Source organism: Erpetoichthys calabaricus, chromosome 10 (assembly GCF_900747795.2).
Source record: "Erpetoichthys calabaricus chromosome 10, fErpCal1.3, whole genome shotgun sequence".
NCBI classification, from domain to species: Eukaryota; Metazoa; Chordata; class Cladistia; order Polypteriformes; family Polypteridae; genus Erpetoichthys; species Erpetoichthys calabaricus.
The window spans coordinates 112246082-112270377 of record NC_041403.2 but is presented as its reverse complement, the minus strand read 5'-3'; the positions used below and the strand labels follow the sequence as shown (position 1 = coordinate 112270377).

The following is a 24296-nucleotide window of genomic DNA, read 5'->3' as shown; positions in this document are numbered from 1 at the left end:
ATGAAAAGGAATGCTATAAAAGTAAGACACTGTTCCAACATCATCAGTGTAGTTTTAGAGTAATCCGAGAACAGGTTAAGCATCTTGTAGAGATGTAAGCCAATGCCATCAATACACTGTGTAAACTGTTGAAAGAAAAATATAAACAAAGAAACTGGTGCAGATTCTCTTTGGCTCTTCAGAAATCTATTAAAGAACACTCAACCAAAGATATGGGCCACACATGTGAAGGCTATTACGTGATGAAAGATATAAGTGAAGGCCCCCTTCAAGCATTGGTCTCACTCATTCAAAAAAGTGGACATAAAGATTATTTGATGATCAAATTGTTTCTGCATTTCATGATAGTACACTAGTATCACATACTCTGTTAACTTGGAGACTCACCTCTACAGGCTTCTTTCTTTTCCTATCCTTGACTTTTAACGTGTCTGTGAAAATGATTAATAAAAAAGGTTTTATTACATACTTCAATAATAACATGATAGAGTACAAAAATAGCTTCTGTAGCTTTCTTTATCATTTGGATGATTTTAATGTACTGTGAAACAGACGGGAAAATACAAGAAAACAACACTGTGAAAAAGAAACAAGAGACCAACTAAAAATTGTACTGCATCTCTCTTTAGCTACCAAAATGCTGTTTTTTCTATCAGAATTAACTGATCAACAAGATGACTCATGCTACTCATGTATGAAAGTGCTCTATATTTACAAACTAAATTTTCACGCTTACTTTTTTTTTGTTTCATCTTCCTCTTTGTGATGCAGTACTCAATTGTGAGCTTAACGATTTTCTCAATTCTAGTCAGGACCTACAAACATGTAACATCATCTTTGCATATTTGGATCCTGGGGACACTTTCCTGCTCCACTATATAATTAGAGAAACTAGGGATAAAAGGGTAACAGATGCTGCTTGTCTAAATTCTGAATTTCACTCAAGAAAAGACTTATCACAAAAGAAATAATTTCTAAGAATTTACATCTTAGTTTCCTAAATGACTACAAAATTTGCATCTGATATGATTTCTGATTTAGTTTAGTATTTCCACTGTTTGCTATTCAATCTCAAAATAAAAACAAACTAACAGCTACTGCTGAGAGTTGTAGACTTAAAAATGATTTTACAATAAACTTCACTCAATTACAGAAAATTACAATATCATAATAAATAATTTTGTAAAATAAATTTATCCTAAAATGCAATATTTGATATGTTTTCAAAACACTTAAAAAGATTGAAGATCAGCTCCATACAGACATGTATATATACACATATTACATTCAGAACCCAGAACCTGGTATATTTTCTTACAATAATATTAGGAAATATTATCAAAAGAAACAAAAAGCAATTTCATGCATATCTATAACCCAAGTAAACAGTCAGTTTAAAGAAAATGTTTTTCCCCAACAATTTTTTGCTTTGTATCTCCTCCATTTATTTTTGAGTTTTCATTGGGGGAATTGTGTTCAAAACCTGGTTTGCTAATATCATCTCACTAAACACTGCTCTCTAATTCTGTTCAATTTTTTATACTTGTATAAGGGAAGACAAATCTCTTGATTTATTAAAAGCACTAATCACAGATCGTAACACATTATGAATTTCTATTTAATGTGATTTTTAGGTTTGTAACTGTCATTCTATATAATACACGTGGGTATTTATTTTATAACAATCACCTCCCCTTAAAATATGTTTTATATATAGTTCAGCTGGATTGCATTTATAACTGGTATTAAAATAGATCTCCACTGCTTACATCATATGCATATAGACAATGGATGAACTCTCAATACACGTACAGCAATTTGGGGTTTAGTGGTTACTTGTGTTTATCTGCACAGTGCAGCTACTAACAGCATTTAAGATAGAATGGTTAAAAAAAAGCCACACTGCCATAGCAAGTGTTTTAGCATGATACCAAAGATGCAACTGTTTCACAGAAGAGATGGTAGCTTGACTTTACACACTAAGCCACTGTCACTCCCCTCACTTTTTAAAGATGTACAGTATATCAGGCCTGGCCTCCCCAACAGCTTCCACCATTCTATTTGATGCTTTTGTCTTTACTGTTAACTTGACTGATACGTGTGTGGAGATAAAACCCAATTTCATTTTCATTCTCAATAAATGAGGCTAACACTGATGGACTCAAGTGCTGAATTCAGAGGATAAAAGAGTAGCAGCTGTTATTATAACAAAATGCCTCCACTCAGTTATTCTATACTTTAGAAATTACTTTTGATACTTTATTTTCAGAAAAAAACAATGTCACACTTAATTTAAAAAAAGTTATACTCAAGTAGTGAGTAACATTTGTTATCAGATATACAGTATCTGCAGTTATTGTGGTAATTTCTTATTATTTTTCCCCAACAAATGTCTATTACTTGCATGTTATGATAAGGAATTTGCTTTTCTATTTCCTTTGTATTTCTATTTTTTTTTTTGCTTTCTCTATACTGATTTTGAAGTACAGTATATAGTTGTATCTGTTATTCTTTGTTTAAATTGAGTAGTATGCCATAGTTCTGCCTTTTGAAAAGCATATAAAAATAAGAAATTAAATATTTATTTAATATAAACATATAGGCTGTTCTTGAAATGGCCTGTAATTATGTATTATGCTTTGAAATTTTGAAATAGCAATAATAGCAAATATGGTTTTGCTAATAAATGACAGTTCAAAAATAAGTACACTGAGTAGGGGGACATCACATATTCTCATGGTACATTGGTGGAACTTGGAGGGATAAAGATTGAGAACCAATGCTTTAGAAGAGCAGAAAGTTGCACAGATATATAAAGAAAAGAAAGACATAATCAACATATTAGGTTTGTTCAAAATGTTTGGGGATTTATTCTGCATGTATACTTCACTTTGATATGGGATTATAAAAGCAGTGCTAACGTTTGTGATGCACCATCTGTTTAAATGAAAATAATATGCATTTTACTACTACATGTATTACAAAATATGTTCCAATTGATGACGCACTGCAAACGTTAAGGCTGAATACGCCAAAGTCTATGTTAGTTACTTATATTTCAACCCGCTTCAGACAAGTAGTACAATTAGTTCAAAAAGTAATTTGCTTATCTGTAGGTTTAATTTCAAAAAGAGCAATTTTTCTTTCAAGGGCTAACTCTCATTTTTCTATATATGTGAGTATATATTATACTAGCAAAATACCCGCGCTTCGCAGCGGAGAAGTAGTGTGTTAAAGAGGTTATGAAAAAGTAAAGGAAACATTTTAAAAATAACGTAACATGATTGTCAATGTAATTGTGTTGTCATTGTTATGAGTGTTGCTGTCATATATATATATACATATACACACACATATACACACATATACAGATATATTATATATACATATACACATATATTTTTTATATATAGATTTTTTATATATATATATATATATATATATATATATATATATATATATATATATATATACACATATATTTTTTATATATAGATTTTTTATATATATATATATATATATATATATATATATATATATACACATATATTTTTTATATATAGATTTTTTATATATATATATATATATATACACATACATACATAAATACACACACATAGATGCACTTACAATAACATAGAAATCAATATAAACAACATTAACATCATTATCATATGAGAATATGAAGTAATATATAAGAAGCACATTTCATATAAATATAAATTATTAAACAGTAAAATCTTCTTCTATAATTTGCTACCGTGGCTTTTCGTTGGTCTGTCCAGGATTTTAAATCAGCTGTAGCTTGCAAACCGTTTCACCTATTGACTTGAAATCTGGTACACATATAATACGTCACGTCTGCTATCCGCTTTATGGGTCATGATTGTATTACTCTTTTTATGTTTATTTTATTTTAGAATCAACTCCTATCTGCGCACACCAGGGCGGCCGTGGGCAGATGCGTATGGTGTATTCACTCCATGTTATCGTGCATTGCGCTGTCACTGGTATTTTGATAAAAGAATTAGAACAATATATAAGAAGCGTATAAATTATTAAACAGGAAAACATTAACATTTAAGAAGTAAAGTTACATTGAGTACTACTGCAGTGCCTTCGGGTATACCTCATTTTTTGTTTGCCCATTACATGCTTAAATGTATACATTTTTTGGTGTACCTACCCGAGAACACGCGACATATAACCGAGCGTGGGAGAAGCATGGATTTTAAACACGCGTTGAGTTCATCTGCTGGTCTCCCTCGTGGAATAACTGGTAATGTTTGAGTAAAATGTACAGCGAGTAAAACGACATTACCTCCTTTTTTTTTTTTACGATCTCTGAGATCTTGCTTTTTTCGGTTCAAGGCTTCATAAGCTCTTTTATGTGCCATGGTGTACTTAATAAGTACTCATCTTTGAATGTTGCAAGACTTTCGCCTTGTATGTAGATCGGGGAAATTACATTCATTGCATTCCTAGTCTGAATCACAATCTGATTGTATGGGTGCTTACCTGGCACTGTAGGGTTGCCACCCGTCCTTTAAAATACGGAATCGTGCCGCGTTTGAGAATGAAATTGCGAGTCCCGTTTTGAATCAATACTGGACGGGATTTATCCCGTATTTTTTTTATCATTTTTTTTTTAAAGCAGCGTGTCATGCAAATCATCCCACACGCATTTTATGAAGATGCCTCCTTTCCTACTTTTGATTGGGTAATACTTGATGTCATCGTTAGTTTGATTGGTCTTTTTAACTGTCCAGTGAGGAGGGCGTGTCTTTTAAGTAGAGTCTGGAAAGTGTTGGCACTGAGATGTGGCGTGAGCGCCATAGTTGAAGCCCCTAACGTTGCGGTCAGCAAGTCGGCTAACATCCGCCATGTGCCGTCTTTCAGTTGCGAGAAGCAGATCATAGAATGGTTGAAACTGTTGCCCCTAACGTTGCGCCACGGCGTGTGGTTCGTTTATACCTCGTGTCTTCTCATTAAACTTTTATCTCGCGAATATGTTATTGTAATCCGCAGCGGGAGCGTTTCTATAAACTTAATTTAAAGTTACGTTTTACACCGTGCTTTGTTTCCCTTATGAACATGCTTGTATGCTTCACTCACTCCGTTCTCAATTGTTTAATTAATTTTTTGCTCTTTGCTGTTTCCGGCTCTTCCTCCATTTCCCCCTACTTCGTTCTTTTATCTCGCGAATATGTTATTGTAATCCTTAACGGGAGCGTTTCAATAAACTGATTGAAAATAGTTTTGCATTTACCTTTTTAGTAAAAGGCGAGCTTTTAAGCCTGAGAAATCACCCCGTAAATGCACACGTTTAATTGCACATGTGTTAATATGTATGGTTACACAGTATTAAAAGACAGTGAACAACGTCAGTTACCTTAGTTCCCGCGTTTGATAAAAGGTGAGCTTTTAAGCCTGAGAAATCACCCCGTAAATGCACACGTTTAATTGCACGTGTTAATATGTATGCTTACACAGTATTAAAAGACAGTCAAAAATTAACGTCATTTACCTTCGTTCCCGCGTGTGTCTCGTGCTGTAAATCTCTTCCTTGTTTTTAGTTCACGTGATTACGTAGGAGGCGTGATGACGCGATACGTGACTCCGCCTCCTCCATTACAGTGTATGGACAAAAAATATGTTCCAGTTATGACCATTACGCTTTGAATTTCGAAATGAAACCTGCCTAACTTTTGTAAGTAAGCTGTAAGGAATGGGCCTGCCAAATTTCAGCCTTCCACCTACACGGGAAGTTGGAGAATTAGTGATGAGTCAGTCAGTCAGTGAGGACTTTGCCTTTTATTATTATAGATGTAAACATTGTATTCAAAGTATGATGTTGTATTAATTTGCTCATTTGCTTAATTTACCAATTGTTTTGGTCCAAATATTCAGGGTGCCCTTATACCCTCAAACCATAACACTATTCAAAAGACACTCATACCAAGAACTGTATGACTGTATCTGAAGTGTGTTTTTTTGGTCTACTAGAAGGTTGTTATAGGATGAACAGTGGTTAGTTAAATTACCTTCAGTTTTCTGGTGAAATTTTATGGCTCCCAAAGTTTAAAGATAATAAGTCAGGTTGAGAACTTTTGTTAAGTTGCACACAATTCTTTCTATATCAAGAAACATCAGCAAAACCAAGGAACTGCATTAAAGAGCTTCTATGAGCTTCTACATCTTTTCAGGGACTGGATGAGGTGCACTGCTGCAAGTACTTGTGGGTACATTTCAATGGCAAGCTACACTGGCCTTGTAACACACAAGAACAATGTAAGAAAGGGCAGAGCAGACTTTTTTCTTAGGAGATCACACTCATTTGATGCAAGTAGTGACATCCTTTACATATTCTAAAACTGTGATTACCACTGCAATTTTCTACACCTCTGTTGACAAATCAAATCAACAAGTTAGTTAAAAAGGGTGGATCAGTTATTGGACACACTCTTGACCTGCTGAAGGTAGCAGTGAAGGAGAGAAAGGAAATAAAGCTGAGTGCCATTGTGAACAATGCTGCACATCCTCACCCTGGCACATAAGCACTGAGAACTTTCAGCCAACAAATTATTTAACACAATTGTCTCAAGAAACAGTGTTGGGGCTCCTTTATGCCAATGGCAATATGGCAGTATAATTACTCATTGTGATTGTTCTTTATCTTTAGCCAAATCAGATGTTTTCTTCCTTTTGAGTTTTCTTTCCTTTTAGTAATTCTCGTGGTTTATTATAATACATTTATTTGTTTATTTTTTCAGCTTATGTAAAAAGCCAAATTGACCCCTAGGGGCAAGTAAAGTGCTATCTATTTATTTATGTTGATTCACAATTAGTGGCAGTATGAGCAAGGATGAATGCGATCATGTAAAACTGGTTTCTGCCTTTTTGCCAGAAACGTTTGGGAAAGGCTCTGATCCTTTCTGCAACCGTGTGCTGGACAGACTCAGAAAAATACAGTGATTAATGGCTGATGGGGATCTGCTGTCACAGAGTGATTTGCAAGAAATTTACAAATTAATTGACTCAATTTTTCATGTGTGCTGCAATGGTTTTATCACCAGTATTAATTTGACTGAAAGTGATGCTAATGGAGCACAACTGCAAATTAATGTACAATGTGTTTGTATGATACTGTAAACTACAAGTCAACACTGTGCTATATTTTAAGCCTACAGAGACTCATAAAATTTTCTGAATTGCCCTTATGTATGATTTTTCAGTCTGAAAACTTTCTTTTTAGCCTACATTATTTGTTAATGTTGTAACTGTTGAAAACAACCAAACTACAAACAAGTTAACGTGTATCATAATTGTACTTTCTTGCTATGTTAACTAGCATTAAGTCTGATGGAGTGAGGGACATGTATTCAGATTATGAGTGTCCTCTAGAACGAGTACAGCTGTGGCCAAAAGTTTTGAGAAAGACACAAATATTAATTTTCACAAAGTTTGCTGCCTCAGTTTTTATGATGGCAATTTGCATACACTCCAGAATTTTATGAAGAGTAATCAGATGAATTGCAATTAATTGCAAAGTCCCTCTTTGCCATGAAAATGAACTTAATCCCAAAAAATCCATTTCCATTGTTGTTGTGAAGAAGGCTTCAGGGCACACAAGAAAGTCCAGCAAGCGCCAAGGCCCGTCTCCTAAAGTTGATTCAGCTGTAGGATTGGGGCACCACCAGTGTAGAACTTGCTCAGGAATGGCAGCAGACAGGTGTGAGTGCATCTGCACACACAGTGAGGTAAAGACTTTTGAAGGATGGCAAAGTAGCCACTTCTCTCCAAGAACACCATCAGGGACAGACTGATATTCTGCAAAAGGTACAGGGATTGGAGTGCTGGGGTAAAAGAATTTTCTCAGATGATTCCCCTTTCTGTTTGTTTGGGGCATCCAGAAAAAAGATTGTCCGGAGAAGAAAAGGTGAGCGCTACCATCAGTCATGTGTCATGCCAACAGTAAAGCATCCTGAGACCATTCATGTGTGGGGTTGCTTCTCAGCCAAGGAAGTGGGCTCACTTACAATTTTGCCTAAGAACACAGCCATAAATAAAGAATGGTACTAAAGCATCCTCTGAGAGCGACTTCTCCCAACCACCTAAGAACAGTTTGGTGATGAAGAATGCCTTTTCCAGCATGATGGAGCACCATGCCATAAGGCAAAAGTGATAACTAAGAGGCTCTGAGAAAAAAACATTGAAATTTTGGGTCCACGGCCAGTAAACTCCAAAGACCTTAATCCTATTGAGAACTTGTGGTCAATCCTCAACAGGTGGGTGCACAAACAAAAACCCACAAATTCTGACAAACTCCAAGCATTGATTATGCAAGAATGGGCTGCCATCAGTCAGGATTTGGCTCAGAAGTTGACTGACGGCATACCAGGGCAAATTGCAGAGGTTTTGAGAAAGAAGGGCCAATACTGCAAATATTGACTTTGCACAAGCTTAATGTAATTGTCAATAAAAGCCTTTGAAACTTATGAAATGTTTGTAAGTATACAAAAACATCTAAAACACTGAAGTAGCAAACTTTCTGAAAACCAAAATTTGTGTCATTCTCTAAACTTTTGGCCACAACTATTCAAAGAAGTAATAAGTGATCTTTACTTTGATGAATCTAGTGAACCATATAACACTAAAGAGTACTGACATTCTTATCTCTGGGAGTTATACTTTTACCTTGAAAATACGTTTACACGTCTGTGTTTTGATAAAGGTACCAGCCTCCCTCTTCACAAAATCTACTCTATGTACACCCTGTTTTACAGTTTCTAAACCTCAGTGCTTCAGTCATCTCAGTCATGTAACAGGAGACAGTATAGTACTACAGGGGAGTGGATCTAATAAGACAAACTTTGTACAAAACCAAGTGCTTGGGTAATCAAAAATGAGTAAGTGAAATCCAACCTATCATTGACTAAATAACTATAAAACAAAAAAAAATACAACATTCAAATTACATGAAAGTTAACCTATATTAACACCCAAGGCTGCAACAGGGGCAGTATTTTACTGTATCAGTATGTTAGATGGAATGCTCCAGTTCTAGTGCAATTCTACATAAATACAAAAAACATAGTTGCTGATAATTATGCATATCACAGTCAAATTGTACCACAGACTTTCTTGCCCTTGTAATACTTTCTCCTTTTTAATAAATGGCTTAAATGCAATTAAAGGGACACAATAGTTTTACTACTACTTCAACGTGAAACACATGACCAAACTTTCAAAGGCCATCACTTTAAGCATTGTCCAAAAATACAACTAACCTTTAGCATGTTTTCCCATTTGGTATTAAGTTGTTTGAAGCTTTGGATGAACATGAATAGGTTTCTTTTATAAACAATTCCAATCTGTACATGCAAAATGGTACCTGCTTTGGTTAGGACTGCTTCTTCTTCAGAAGAAAATTCATCCTCTTCATCACTTGCTTCTTCTTCCTCCTCCTCCTCCTCCCCATTTTTGTTTTCATCACTGTCTTTACCTTGACCATCATCTTCTTCTACACTGTCTTCTTCCTCTTCTTTTACCTCTACATCCACTGTCTGTTTTCCCTTTTTGGTCTCTTTCTCCTATGTGCAAAGGACTGAAACTTTTAGCTCTCATCTGCGCTGTTTAGATTGTACATTATTTATACAAATTGTACACTGTAGCATCACATCAACTAACATTTTACAATTTCCACATTTAACTTCTCCAAAAACAGTATCAGTTATCCATCCATCCATCCATTTTCCAACCCGCTGAATCCGAACACAGGCTCACGGGGGTCTGCTGGAGCCAATCCCAGCCAACACAGGGCACAAGGCAGGAAACAATCCCGGGCAGGGTGCCAACCCACCGCAGAGTATCAGTTATATCTGACTATAAAACAATAAGATATGTATTAATTCATTTTTAAATAATCAATACATTCATCTTTGCCTTGATAAACAGAAACAAAAACCAGTTTATATAAACAAATGTTGCCTAAATACAAATTTTGCTAAATGTTAGTTTAGAGTCGGAAGAGATACTCTAATAGTAAACTTGCAATTATTCAGGAAATTTTATAATCGGTATGAAATATTTCAGTGGTAAAAGTTAAATGGAAAATTGTAAACAATTCAGCAAGTAAACCAACAACTAACTGGAAAAATGTTCAGGTTTCAGTGACAATATTAAAATCTTGGCCAAAAAAACTTATCTGAATTTGAATCCTTTATTGTCATTATACCATGTAAAATGAAATTACATAGTAACTACCCCTTCAGAAACAATCAATCACTTACACCGTAACTATAAAAGAACTACACATGGAGTTAGGGGGTGAAGACAAAGAAAAAAGGAGTGAAAAAAATAAAAGAGAGGTACACAGACACAGAGAGACATGCTCAGTGCAAATTGAGATTTAATGTTGTTATGGCTCCGGAAAAAAAGCTGTTCCTGAGTCTGTTCACCCTTAATTTAATGGACCTGTAGCACCTACCAGAGGGCAAAAGATTAAAACCAGGATGTGAGGGGTCCTTCAAAATATTTTTTGCTCTGCCAAGACAGCAGGAAGTATACAAGTCTTGTAGGGAGGGCAGGGAGCAGCCACCAGTCTTCTGAGCCCCTCCTGTCTGCTGTAATGCAGCTTCAGCACCACACTGTAATACAGTATGTCAGCATACTCTCTATGTAGTTGCAGTAAAAGTATACTAGCAGCTTTTAACACAGATTACAGTGATCCCCCGCTATATCGCGATTCAGCTATCGCGCCCCCGCTACATTGTGGATTTATTATTATTATTAGCTGACGCCCACCCTGCATACGGCGGTGTAAGAATAGGAACGGAAAACTGTGAGAAAGGAATTCAGAAATCAAGAAGAAATAAATACTTCTTGAAAGACACAGTGTGCATGTAGAATTTCCGGCCAAGCAGGATTACATGTGAAAGTGACAAATAAATCAGGCTTTCCGAATTTACATGCTATGGCCATGGCATCCTGATTGTTTTGTTGCATGTATCTTGGACTTCCTGGAAATGTGGACGGTAATATGATCATTTTGCCTACATGTACGTCATTTTCAGCGTTTGCTTGCAGTGCAGTGCGTCTGATAGTTCCATGCGCAGATCTTGTTGATGTAATCTGAGATAGTTGAGACGCGCACCCTCTATTTTAACATACGCATCTACGACGTATTGTTGGAACAATTTGCCGCTGGAGTGCAAAATACTAAATGTATTCCTCATTGCTAATCTGTACGCGTAAAATTGGCATTGAGTAAGCCTTATTCGCTTGGCGGTTCTTTTATCGGGAACATGTTGTAAATCTTTGTGCCTGCCAATGTCTCCGTAAGGGAATAAAAGTGGGTAAACAATAGGATCGCAATTCATATTGAGCGTGGAAATCTGTTTACAGGAGTTGCCTTTGGGATAGATGCAAATGTCCCTTTCAGCAGGCATTTCGCCATCTTCTCAGACGAAAATCGCTGCAACATCACTGTGACATGTCAGGGCATTGTATCGTCGTAAATCCTGCCTAGGGTTTTCCTTGAAAACCATTCGTACAAATGCTGTTGGATTGGACTGAGCGATTTCATGCATGTGTTTGTATGATTTAGCGAAGGGGTTGATGGTTCTGAGCATGGAATCTAGCTGGAGAAGTACATTTTCGCTGCATGCAGAGTTTGCTTTATTTTGTAAGCGTACTTCAGTAGCTTGTGCTGTGTCAAAAACATACAACTGTCCATATCCTGGAGAGGTAGAAGTGTTAGCGTATAGTGGAGAGATTTGGTGATAAATTTGCCAGTGTATTTTAAAACAGTATGGTCCGTGGCCAGGAGGTTGAGTTATCTGTGCACCCATGGAAGCAAACGTTAGAGAAGAGTTGTATTCTCTAATGTGTTCACGATCATTTTTAGCTTCTGATGTTTGCTGTGTAAGAAGCTGTTGTAAAGTCACAGGTGGCTCCCGCAAAGCTGGTAAAGCTACTTTACCATTGTGGCAGCACCTCGAGTACTTGTTGGATGTATTACACTCAGCAGGCCAATAAGGTGCATGACATGGAAAAGGACGAATAGGAATCGAGAAATGCCGTGTTGGCTGCATGTGGGCGGGACCGGTTTTGAAGTGGAAGCAGGATGAAGCAGAAGAGAAATATGTAAGAGATTATTATCATTACTACTACTACTAATACTACTAAGGGGTTTCGCTCGCCCACCCCCGGCTTTTGTTTACCAGATAAACAATTTAAAGAGACTTATTTTCATGGGAATTGTTACATATGCATTACTTTCATTTTTACTTTAAAACTTTTGTAAAAACAATATTTGACCTTTATTTCCTTCCCTGGGCGTGGTTAAATCTCTTTCTCGTGTGACTTATAACACTGCTCGCGTTGTAAAGGGGGGGGTGGGAGATCTGAACGCACACTAAAGAGATGCGATCGGTTCAGCTGCTGTCTTGCTGCTGCTGGCCAGCTGTGTGTTCTGCTTGTTGTGCTTTGCATCAGTCATTTAAAAGCCTGTATAGCAGCTGTCCTTTTGCCACTTTGCGTCTCTGCCGCTAGCATTTTGAAGGGGGTGGGAGGTGTGAGGGCTGAGTACATGCTAAGTAGTTGCGCTCGGATAACCTGCTGGCTTGCTGCAGCTGCTGCTGCTAGCGAGCTGAGTGTTCTGCTTGTCGTTGTTTTAAGAGCTGGGAGCACCTGAAGAGTGTCTGCCAAAAGCATTCCAACAACTGCTAGGTCAGATGTCCATGAACTTGTTTTAAATTGTTTGTAAGTAGGGCGTGACATGCAAAAGTCACCGTCTCACGGGTTTTGCTTCCTAAGGTTGTAATGTCTAGTCTTGTGTGTCGTCAAAGTGTCTCTCCGAGATGATCTGGTCTCGATCGCTTCACTCAACCCGCCCCCGGAGGAGTGCTACGCTCCTGCCACTTCGCGTCTCTCCCGCTCACGTTGTGAAGGGGGTGAGCTGAACACACGCTAAGGAGAAGCGGACGGATCAGCTACTGGCGTTGTGCTGCTTCTGCCAAGATGCATGCTCTGGTTGTCGCTCTGCGCATCGATTTTTTTAAAAGCCTGTACAGCAGCTGTCCTTCTGTCTCGTCTTGCGTGACATTAAAATGTCTCTCCTGGGACATCAAATTGTCTCCCGAGAAGATCACACCTCGTCTCCCCGGTCTCCCTGCCAAGATTATTTTTTAAAAATAGAGATGTTACTCATATCCTTAGCCCGACATCCACATATCATACAGTTGTGCTTGAAAGTTTGTGAACCCTTTAGAATTTTCTATATTTCTGCATAAATATGACCTAAAACATCATCAGATTTTTCACTCAAGTCCTAAAAGTAGATAAAGAGAAACCAGTTAAACAAATGAGACAAAAATATTATACTTGGTCATTTATTTATTAATGAAAATGATTGAATATTACATATTTGTGAGTGGCAAAAGTATGTGAACCTTTGCTTTCAGTATCTGGTGTGACCCCCCTTTGCAGCAATAACTGCAACTAACGTTTCCGGTAACTGTTGATCAGTCCTGCACACCGGCCTGGAGGAATTTTAGCCCATTCCTCCATACAGAACAGCTTCAACTCTGGGATGTTGGTGGGTTTCCTCACATTAACTGCTTGCTTCAGGTCCTTCCACAACATTTCATTTGGATTAAGGTCAGGACTTTGACTTGGCCATTCCAAAACATTATCTTTATTCTTCTTTAACCATTCTTTGGTAGAACAACTTTTGTGCTTAGGGTCGTTGTCTTGCTGCATGACCCCCCCTTCTCTTGAGATTCAGTTCATGGACAGATGCCCTGACATTTTCCTTTAGAATTCTCTGATCCATATTACTAACCGAGAATGCTAAACCAGATGGACGCAGGGACATCCGGCCATGGGCCGTAGCCGCAAAAAGACGTACTGCGCAGGCGCCCCAAGAAATGAGGCGCCGCGAGACGCGGACAAGACCACAGAAAAAAGGAGTGAGCACAGAAAAAAGGAGTCAAACGCAGGCGATGCACACAGCGCCGCACGAGCAAAACCCCCCCCCCCCCCCCCACACACAAGCAACGGACGGGACACACACAAAGAGGACGATTCAACAAGCCCCTGGCACACAAAAAAAAAGAGCAAGCAACCCCAGACACACACACACACACACAAGCAATGGACGGGACACACACAAAGAGGAGGATTTAATCCCATTGCACACGAAACGGGACGCACACAAAGAGGAGGATTCAACAAGCCACAAGCACACAAAAAAAAAAGAAACCGAGAGCACCACACAAAGCCCATTGGACACGAAACGGGACAGACTACGGACATAGCACACGAAACGTACACAAAAACGACGATTCAGACCCACGACCACAGTAACATAAATAACAAATGACACACAAAGCCCCATTTCTAAATGAACCGTCCGTATTAAACATACGTCATCTCAACACGTTCACAATATGCAGCATAGGTAGATCTCATTACAATGAGGCACTATTAACCGTTCAACCGCAGAAAAGGCTCCATATTAACAGTGAGTGTGATCCTACTTAGTACTTATCCATATTTCTCACGCTCAAGAACAAACAAGTCATGAATTCACGATCACAGGTACAAAACGATACCGCTCGGATAACGGGACCAAACACAATTCACACTATGCAGCATAGGTGGATCTCATTACAATAAGGCACTATTAACCGTTCAACCGAAGAAAAGGCTCCATATTAACAGTGAGTGCAATACTCCTTATTACTTATCCATATTTCTAGAAGAAAAAATGTCTCGGCTCCAAAAACGCAAAGCTCAACTAAACCTTCTAACTAACGATGTACCTAAAAGTAAAAACTTTATGAACTGCATTAGATCCTACAATAGTTCATTTGCTTTTGCATCTACCGGAGTAAATATCAGGCCACCAAAAGGCAATGGCCCATACTGCTTTCGCATATGTGCACAAATACTGCATCGCATTGGAACAGTGCACCCTGAAACAAATCAACAACGCAAATATGCACAAATCTACATCCTAGATCCACATGACGCAATCTATCAATCAAAGTGCTGCATCGCAACAGGCACGGATTCAAAACGAAACACCTCCCGTCTCAGACATACGTTAACGGCAAGGAAGGCTACAACGGGCTTCTCACACAGCACAGGCAAATCGATTACAGCTCCAAAACAACACGTCCCAAATACTACACATGCAACAACGCGCCTCTCAAACAGCACAAGCAAAACATACACCAGGAAAATTCATTCGGATTAATGAATGTCATTTGCAATCATTGTCATTCAGTTCACTTCCCTGAAGAAACAACTGGCAATACAAGTAATACATTTACACGTTGTTGTCAAAAGGGTCAAATTAGAATGCCTCCTTTACATTCATATCCTGAATATCTACAGAAGCTTCTAACTAACGATGTACCTGAAAGTAAAATCTTTATCAACTGCATTAGATCCTACAAATCGGTATCCACTATTAACATTAACGGTGGCACTGCACGTGACATCCGTCTTGCAAAAATGTTAATTATTGATGAATGTACAATGGCATCCAGTCACTTACTCAACACCATTCATAAACTTCTACAAACGTTTATGAATAATAATATTCGCTTTGGAGGAAAGGTACTTTTATTAGGAGGACATTTTAGACAGTGCTTAGCTATTCTTCCACATGCCATGCGCTCAGCTATTGTTCAGTGCACCTTAAAATACGCAGACAATTGGCATTGCTTTCAAAAGATACAGTTAGTAAAAAAGATACGATGTCCAGAACCAGATCATAACAATTGCTTATTACAACTGGGAGATGGTACACTCACCAATACAGATGGACTTCACCCACATATTATTACAATTCCTCAAGCCTTTATCTGCGACGACTTAGTTACAGACAGATTTGGAACAGCAATCTCATTAGACCAAATGCCCCTTTTAACACAACACACTATATTATGTCCAAAAAATATTAATGTGGAAAACATAAATACCCAAGTCATTCCATTACTTGATGGAGAGACACAACTCTTTCTAAGCTCTGACAAACTTGACTCTGATCACACCAATAACCATCTTCATTGACATTACAAGTTCTGACCTGGAATTACCTTTTACACTTAAACAGCGTGTACAAAGAAATTTTCAAATAAACCTTTACACTGTGCCACACACTTTATTGTTTGCTTTCTATTTGCATCATCTACACCTTCACACTATTCTATATCTCATTCATACATCACGCTCTTTGTCATTCCCAACACCAGGGGTTGGCGAGCGAAGCGAGCAGGGGGCGGAGCCCCCTAGTATAATTCAGAATTCATTGTTCCAACAATGAAGGCAAGCCGTCCTGGCCCAGATGCAGCAAAACAGGCCCAAACTATGATGCTACCACCACCATGTTTCACAGATGGGATAAGGTTCTTATGCTGGAATGCAGTGTTTTCCTTTCTCCAAACATAACGCTTTTCATTTAAACCAAAAATTTCTTTTTTGGTCTCATCTGTCCACAAAACATTCTTCCAATAGCCTTCTGGTTTGTCCACGTGATCTTTAGCAAACTGCAGACGAGGAGCAATGTATTTATTTGGAGAGAGCAGTGGCTTTCTCCTTGCAACCCTGCCATGCACACCATTGTTGTTCAGTGTTCTCCTGATGGTGGACTCATGAACATGAACATTAGCCAATGTGAGAGATGCTTTCAGTTGCTTAGAAGTTACCCTGGGGTCTTATGTGACCTCGCTGATTATTACACGCCTTGCTCTTGGAGTGATCTTTGTTGGTCGACCACTCCTGGGGAGGGTAACAATGGTCTTGAATTACCTCCATTTGTACACAATCTGTCTGACTGTGGATTGATGGAGTCCAAACTCTTTAGAGATGGTTTTGTAACCTTTTCCAGCCTGATGAGCATCAACAACTCTTTTTCTGAGGTCCTCAGAAATCTCTTTTGTTCATGCCATGATACACTTTCACAAACATGTGTTGTGAAGAGCAGACTTTGATAGATCCCTGTTCTTTAAATAACACAGGGTGCCCACTCACACTTGTCATCCCATTGATTGAAAAACCTTTAAACTAACTGTTAATCCTAGAGGTTCACATACTTTTGCCACTCATAAATATGTAATATTCGATCATTTTCCTCAATAAATAAATGACCAAGTATAATATTTTTGTCTCATTTGTTTAACTGATTTCTCTTTATCTACTTTTAGGACTTGAGTGAAAATCTGATGATGTTTTAGGTCATATTTATGCAGAAATATAGAAAATTCTAAAGGGTTCACAAACTTTCAAGCACAACTGTATGTGTTTACAAAGTGTTTTAAGTTTACATGTGTTTAAAGAGTGTGGGAGGGGTATTTTAAGGGTTAAACTATAAAAAAAAAAGTTTATTTATATGGTCTTTCTATATTGCGGATTTTCACATATCGCTGATGGGTCTGGAACGTAACTTCCGCGATAGGCGGGGGGAGCATTGTATTCTTTCTAAGCAGTCTCAGGAAGTGAATTCACTGCTGTCCTTTTTAATGACCGCTTTGGTATTTGCAGTCCAAGACAGGTCAGCAAAGATGACAGTACCCAAGAATTTGAAGGCTGGGACCCTCTCCATACAATCACTGTTAATGTAGAGGGGGGCCAGGTCTGCATTGATTTTTCCTGAATTCAAAGATGATTTCCTTTATATTCATAGTTTCAGTGTCAGGTTATTTGCTGAGCTCCAAGCTGACAATTTCAGAATCTTCTCTCTGTAGACTCATTCCTATTGGAAAGGAGCCCAACCACCATAGTTTCATCAGCAAATTTGATGAGGGTGTTATTAACATTAGAATTACCAGAGCCAATGAAAAAACTCGTAAATCCAGCCCACCTTAAATCTCTTCGCACCTCTCCGTCAGTGTCAATTGTATTCTAAATGTGTCGATAAGCCCAAGCAGCAAACAGCCTGCTATACTGTACATCCCCCCACCGCCTCAGAACGGTCAAGAAGTTCTCCCAGTTCCTGCATTGATTGATTATCTGGGAGTGGGCTACCCAGAATTGTAAGGGGAAAAAATTTGACGTGTTTTGTGTCTATGTCTATGTAAACACATCATTAAAACAGAAACGTTTTTCATGTTTTAGTAATAAATGACAAAATGTAGACATGAACTGTATAATGTGTGAAGGCTGATGGCCAAATATCAAATAAACACTTTTACAAATGGTACAAGTACAATACGACAGCTTCTGTGGTGCTATGGTGCTGTTCGTTTTCAAATAATATTGCATTAGTGCGACGATGTTTTCTGATTGGTACTATTCAGGTCAAAAAATTATTTCTTCAAAATGTCACATATATTTTTGTCTGTCTTTTTTGCCCAGTGCTGCGTTAACATCGTGCACCAGAAGGCCTGAGCGTTTTCAGTGCGAGCAGGAGCACACAGGTGGACGGTTGCTTGTGCTATAACACGCTTGACTTGGCGGCGATCAACGCACATGTACTGTACAAGGCATGCACAGGGGCCACTGAGAAAAGAAGAGTGTTCTTTGCTCACCTTGCAGAGGAAGTTTGTCATCGCTTCTTACAAGAATAGGCGATGGATAAAGCAAAAGAGGATACAACATCGACAAGCTTATGTTCCAAGACCGCCACTCCCCCCAGCCTCTTCAGTGCTATAGTAACCACAGCACAGAGAGAAGTGTGTACATTACAACAGGAACATGTCATAAACGCAGAAAGGACGGTCTTTGGGTGTGTGGGAACTGTTAACATTTGAATCTCATGATTGCATGAGATAGCGCAGAACTGACCTCTCTGTTCTATTCTTTCCTCTGCACGTCCTGGAGTACAAAATAAACAGCACTGTATACCAAATGAGGAGACTGCATGGACAAGATCGAAAAATAAAAACACGGTCACTGATTACAAGCGCAAGAAGGCGTGTGAATGAATATGAATAATGTTGCATCAGTGCCACAATGTTTTCCAAAATGTACATGTCATAAAATGAGTTATGTCTCTGTTTTTTTGTCGGTAAATAAAAAAAATTTTAAGTGACAGTGAGATACGAAGGCGGCACACACTCACCAACGTTTGTGTGTCAGCTTTTATCCCTCCAGATCAGAGAATTTCCAGTTCAATTATCTCAAAACACCACTCACATCTACAGTTATTCCCAGTTTCAGATAAAAAGTAACCGTGTCAGATCTGGGGCAAGGGGTGGGTGTTGTATCGTGATCGTGACTGAGAGAATAAAAGTGGAAAAAAAAAAACAAAAAAATGCTAACTTTTAAAAGTACTATAAATTTACACCAGCTGTTACAGACACAAATGAAATGTATGTTTTTATTGTATAATATTAACAATAAGAGCAGCTCACTACTCAAAACGGTAAATTTGCCGGGGAGCTGGTTTCAAACTCACGGCCTCTGGAATATAAGTCGGCAGTTCTAACCACAGCACCACAGAAACTGTCGTATTGTACTTGCACCTTTTGTGAAAGTGGTTATTTGATATTTGGCCATCAGCCTTCACACATTATACAGTTCATGTCTACATTTTGTCATTTATGACTAAAACATGAAAAACGTTTCTGTTTTAATGATGTGTTTACACAGATTGTTGAAAACACAAAACACACATCAAATTATTTCCCCTTACAATTCTGGGTAGCTCACTCCCAGATAATCAATCAAGGAAGGAACTGGGAGAACTTCTTGCCCATTCTGAGGCGGTGGGGGGATGGTATAGCAGGCTGCTTGGGCTTTTTGACACATTTAGAAGACAAAAGATGCTGACACAGTGGTGCGAAGGGATTTAAGGTGGGCCGGATTTATGAGTTTTTTCGTAGGCTCTGGTAATTCTAGTGTTAAAGTGGGCTGGACTCCAGTCATGGGTGTAGAAGGTAAACAGCAGTGGACTCAGCATGGTGCCTTATGGAGAACTGGTGCTAAGTAAACAAGATGAGGAAAAGTGGAGGCAGAGTTTCACTGTCTGAGGGCAGTTGATGATAAAGTCCTTTATCCAGGCACAGAAGACTGGAGGGAGACATAGGTTAGGCAGTTTACTGACTAGAATGTCCAAAATAATTGAAAGGTGCCTAAAGTCCTAAATTATTATTATTATTATGTTTCTAAGGTTCTCTGAGTGAGGAAAAAAATCTCAATATTTGTGCAACATTAACCCTAAACAAGCTTACAACTGTGTTCCCATACTATTTCTGAATTAAAGTAAAAGTGTCGATCCACTGTACTATCCTTATATAATTTTTGAACACTTCAAGCATGTCTCCTCTTAATCTCTTTTTGCTTAAACTGAAAATCTGAGTAGTTTTAATCTTTCCTCAAAAATTCCATCCAGACCTGGAATCAGCATAGTCACTGGACTTTTTCTAGAACTTCTTTGCCTTTTTTATAACCTGGAGATCAAAACTGTACACAGCACTCGAGATTAGGGGTGGGACGATAAACTGATAGAGAATTATGAATTATTCTCTCACAATACAAAACAATACTGATATTCTAAGTCTAATACCAAAATTTCTACAGGCGCTCTAAACTGGTTCCTTATTTTAGGTCTCTGTGCTAGATCTCTAATCAGGTTGTCATTGCTTCACTGATCCTAGGCATGGTGCTAAACATCAATTGAAGTAATAGTGCCAAACCGTAGAGATTACACTGGAGAGATGGTGGCTAACCAGAGTGCATCAAATGAGGAAAAAACAATTAAGGATGCTCCATCTTACTTCATATCTAAAGTCTGGCAACACTTCAGATTTTAATTAATAGAAGAATTCAACAAAGACCATACTATGTGCAAAATTTGTTCAACAAAAATAAAATACATTGGCATCACAACGAATCTACAGAGCCCCTGTCTCCTCATCATCCACATCTTTTGGAAAAAGCAGCTCCTACCATATTTAAGTCAACCAACGCTGAACAATGTTTTTAAAACAAAACTATCTTTTCACCAAGAACTATGAATGTTACAGAAGCAATCAATGGTTTTATTTGTAAAGATCTTCATTCTTATAGTGTGGTGGAGAATGAGGGATTTTGCAAAATGATAAAAATGTTAGAACCAAGATATGAAATGTCACGCTTCCCCCTCCCCTGGGCCGGCAGCCTCTGTTTGGGATTAGTGCGAATATATCGCTCCTGCAAGCGAACTATGATTCTTAGAGCGATGAGAGAAGTCGCAAAATCAACCGGAATGTTCAAGTAAATTCCAGAAAAAAAACCCCAGATCTAAATCTGTTAAGTAGTTCTCTCGTTCGCTAGCTAAGCAGATGTAAGATACACCCAGAGGCTGACAAGCAAGCGAGCGAGCGAGCGAGCGAGCGAGCGAGTGAGTGAGTGAGTGAGTGAGTGAGTGAGGAGGGCCCCCCTGCTGCATGTCTCTCAGATTTGCGCAAATAAATTGGTGCTGTAAGCGAACTATGATACTTCGCAAGATGAGAGAGGTTGAAAAAAATCAACCAGAATGTTGAAGCAAATTATAGAAAAAAAACAGATCTAAATCCGTTAAGTAGTTCTCTCATGAAAAAAGGACAGACATACAGACGTATTTTTTATATATATATATATATATATATATATATATACATACATATATAATACTGTATTAGACATAGAGAGAGAGAGAGAGCGTCACAGCATGCTCTAAACTTCCTGCCTGTTGTTCAGCTGCTTTCTTTTGCAATATAAGCAGCATATCTACCAAAGCTCTAAAAAGAAATCAGAAGATGCTCAGACTTCCACAACACAAACTTATAACAGATGTTGTTGCTCGCTGGAACAGAGCTTACAACATGCTTTCCTGATTTCTGGAGCAGCAGCCTGCTGTTTGTGCTGCCTTTTTATCTCGGGAGGCAAGTTTTTAATTTCCTTTGCTAATAAAAAGTTTAAATAATTTGTTATTAAATGTGTCCATATTTACAGAGCCCAGCAAAAGTCTGGCATATGCCTATCGTGCGCATTTTATTTTGTAAGCTGTCTTGGTTGAGGGTTCTCGATTCCAAAGCATTTTTTTCCTTCATTATATAAAACACTCACACAGATAACTTTCAAAATCCATTTATTTTTTTCAGAATCCATTTATTTTTAAGAAATAAAAGAAATGACTAAGCAATACATTTAAAATGTTAGAAACCCACATATAGCCTTTAACATCCTTAGCATTACATTTTTTCTTGAAACAACATGTAAAAAAAGTTCATTCTTTTGGCTTGAAAAATTACATATTTATTAAGTCTCATCTTTCTATGTGCAAAACACTAAAAGTACAAAGTCAGAAGAGTAGAAAGTATAATGATACAAATAACAACCATATTAATAAAAATAATACTAATACCATATATACTGTCAAAATGTGTCGTTTGTGTGGTACATCTTGAAGCACGGTGAAATACACATTCCAATATCACAGTTGGGACAATAGTGGCGTAATTACTTGTCAATTTTCTTTCTAGACTAATCAGCTTTTCAATAGCACAATGCACATGTGCGACTGACACAAGTGTCACTTTTGGATTTATCAGATTCTCTTTCGCTTTAACTGTCCATTTCAATTTCACTGCGTCATCACTGCTCATATCACTGTCAAAAGCCTGGAACACTGCTGTAAAAATGTTTCTTACAAGATGCCATTATGAGACTAGGAGATGAAGTGTCTGCACAATTGCCTGGGTAACAATCGGGCCGGTCGCTTACGCAAGACACACCTATATTGTTTCCTGAGCAATGCTTGGCACTAACTATTGGCACTTTTACAGCCCAAGTAATCCTCAGTTCTAACGTTTACACGAGACATGTCTACACAGTTGCCTGAGTAACTCTCGGGACTAACACTTTTACCACTGTTTTTATAGTCCAAGTGACATTCGTGTCTAATGATAAGGAGGTTAAGAAATTAAAAATAGCTCTAAAATGAAAATCAGTTTAAATTGAGGAGTATGAATTTTCCTGTAGACTTAAAATAATGAGATACGAGAAACTGACATTTTTGACCAAACTTTGAAGCATAGGCCATTAAATCCTGTGTAACATTAAAACTTTACATGAATGTGTAAGTACATTTAAGGAAGGCAAATGACACAGGAGAAAAATATAAATCTAAATGCTGCAACTTATGATTTGTATAATCTTATTACTGAAAATCCTGACTACTATTTTGAATATTTTAATTGTTCATTGAAATTTTTTGCAAACACAGGAGATGAAGCAAAAACAACCAGACCAGTATGAATTAGAGGAGAGTTAAGAACCTATGCTATACAGAAACACGGTTAACTCACCTCATTTTTACGTTTTTTCCTGACTTGCTCTATTTTTTCATCAAGGGTTGTGGGTGCCTTCTGTAAAGAAATGACAAGTAACAATACCTAAATTTCATATTTTTCCCACAGAAAACAACGAACAAACTTGTAAATGTTAAAGACTTTTGGTTTCATTTCTAAACCAATTTTACACAAACATCAATTGATCTATAAAATAAAATCTACCGTTTATCTCAGACTCTGTTCAGCTGTAAAACTGCAATAGTGCTTTTTAATATTAAAATATAAATATATAAAAAAAGTTTTTAATAAATAAAGTTTCATTTCTTAGTTTTAAAAAATACTAGTGAAGTTAACATATAGTTGTTTACATTTGCCTACTTTTCAAAGTGGGACACAATAGGTTACACATTACATAAATCTAACTAAATGCATTTAAATCTCCGAAATGAACTGAATATTTGAATAATGCATGTACAAACCTAACGCACCCCAATACTACAAATTAATCAAACTCGGTACATGTTCAGAGAATACAACAAATTTAACTCAATAAAAAAGAATCTGAAGGACACTGGTGATTAGACTAACAAATTTCTTTCTATCATGAAAACTGAAATAGCAATCAGTAGTCCGAGTTCAACATGTATCAGTGCACAGTATATTAAAGTAAATAAATAAAACAATCAGGACTGTAGCAAAGGGAGCAGAAGAAAAGAAGTGTTACAAATGAAACAATCAAAAGTTCACCTTAGGCCAAAAAACATGGCGTGAATGATCCTTGTATAATTTAATGGAAAAAATATATGGAAGAAAACCATTAAACTGAAAAATACAATATTCTCAACCATTCATTATATCACAATGTAATAAGAAGTCTAAAAGATAAAAAACACTTAAAAACAAAGTAACAACAACCCCTAAAAAGACATTCTTAAAAAAGACTTTTGTAAATATCAGCACAGAAATACTGGAAAAAAAATCCTATTTAAATTGTAAATGTTTCTAAAAAAAAAAAAAAAAAAAAGC

General features: G+C 37.5%; 2 protein-coding genes across 2 annotated transcripts in view; one reads left to right on the top strand and one right to left on the bottom strand.

Moving 5' to 3' along the window:
* Nucleotides 1-24296, top strand: part of stau1 (staufen double-stranded RNA binding protein 1) — an 814059-nt gene that overhangs the window by 218442 nt on the left and 571321 nt on the right. The window lies entirely within an intron of this gene.
* Nucleotides 1-24296, bottom strand: part of ddx27 (DEAD (Asp-Glu-Ala-Asp) box polypeptide 27) — a 91052-nt gene that overhangs the window by 60609 nt on the left and 6147 nt on the right. The window contains exons 3-5 of the mRNA XM_028811731.2: nt 23286-23345; nt 9395-9593; nt 388-431 (exon numbers count right to left, since the gene is read on the bottom strand). Of these exons, the coding sequence (XP_028667564.1) occupies nt 388-431; nt 9395-9593; nt 23286-23345 (303 nt within the window). The remainder of the gene's footprint in view (nt 1-387; nt 432-9394; nt 9594-23285; nt 23346-24296) is intronic.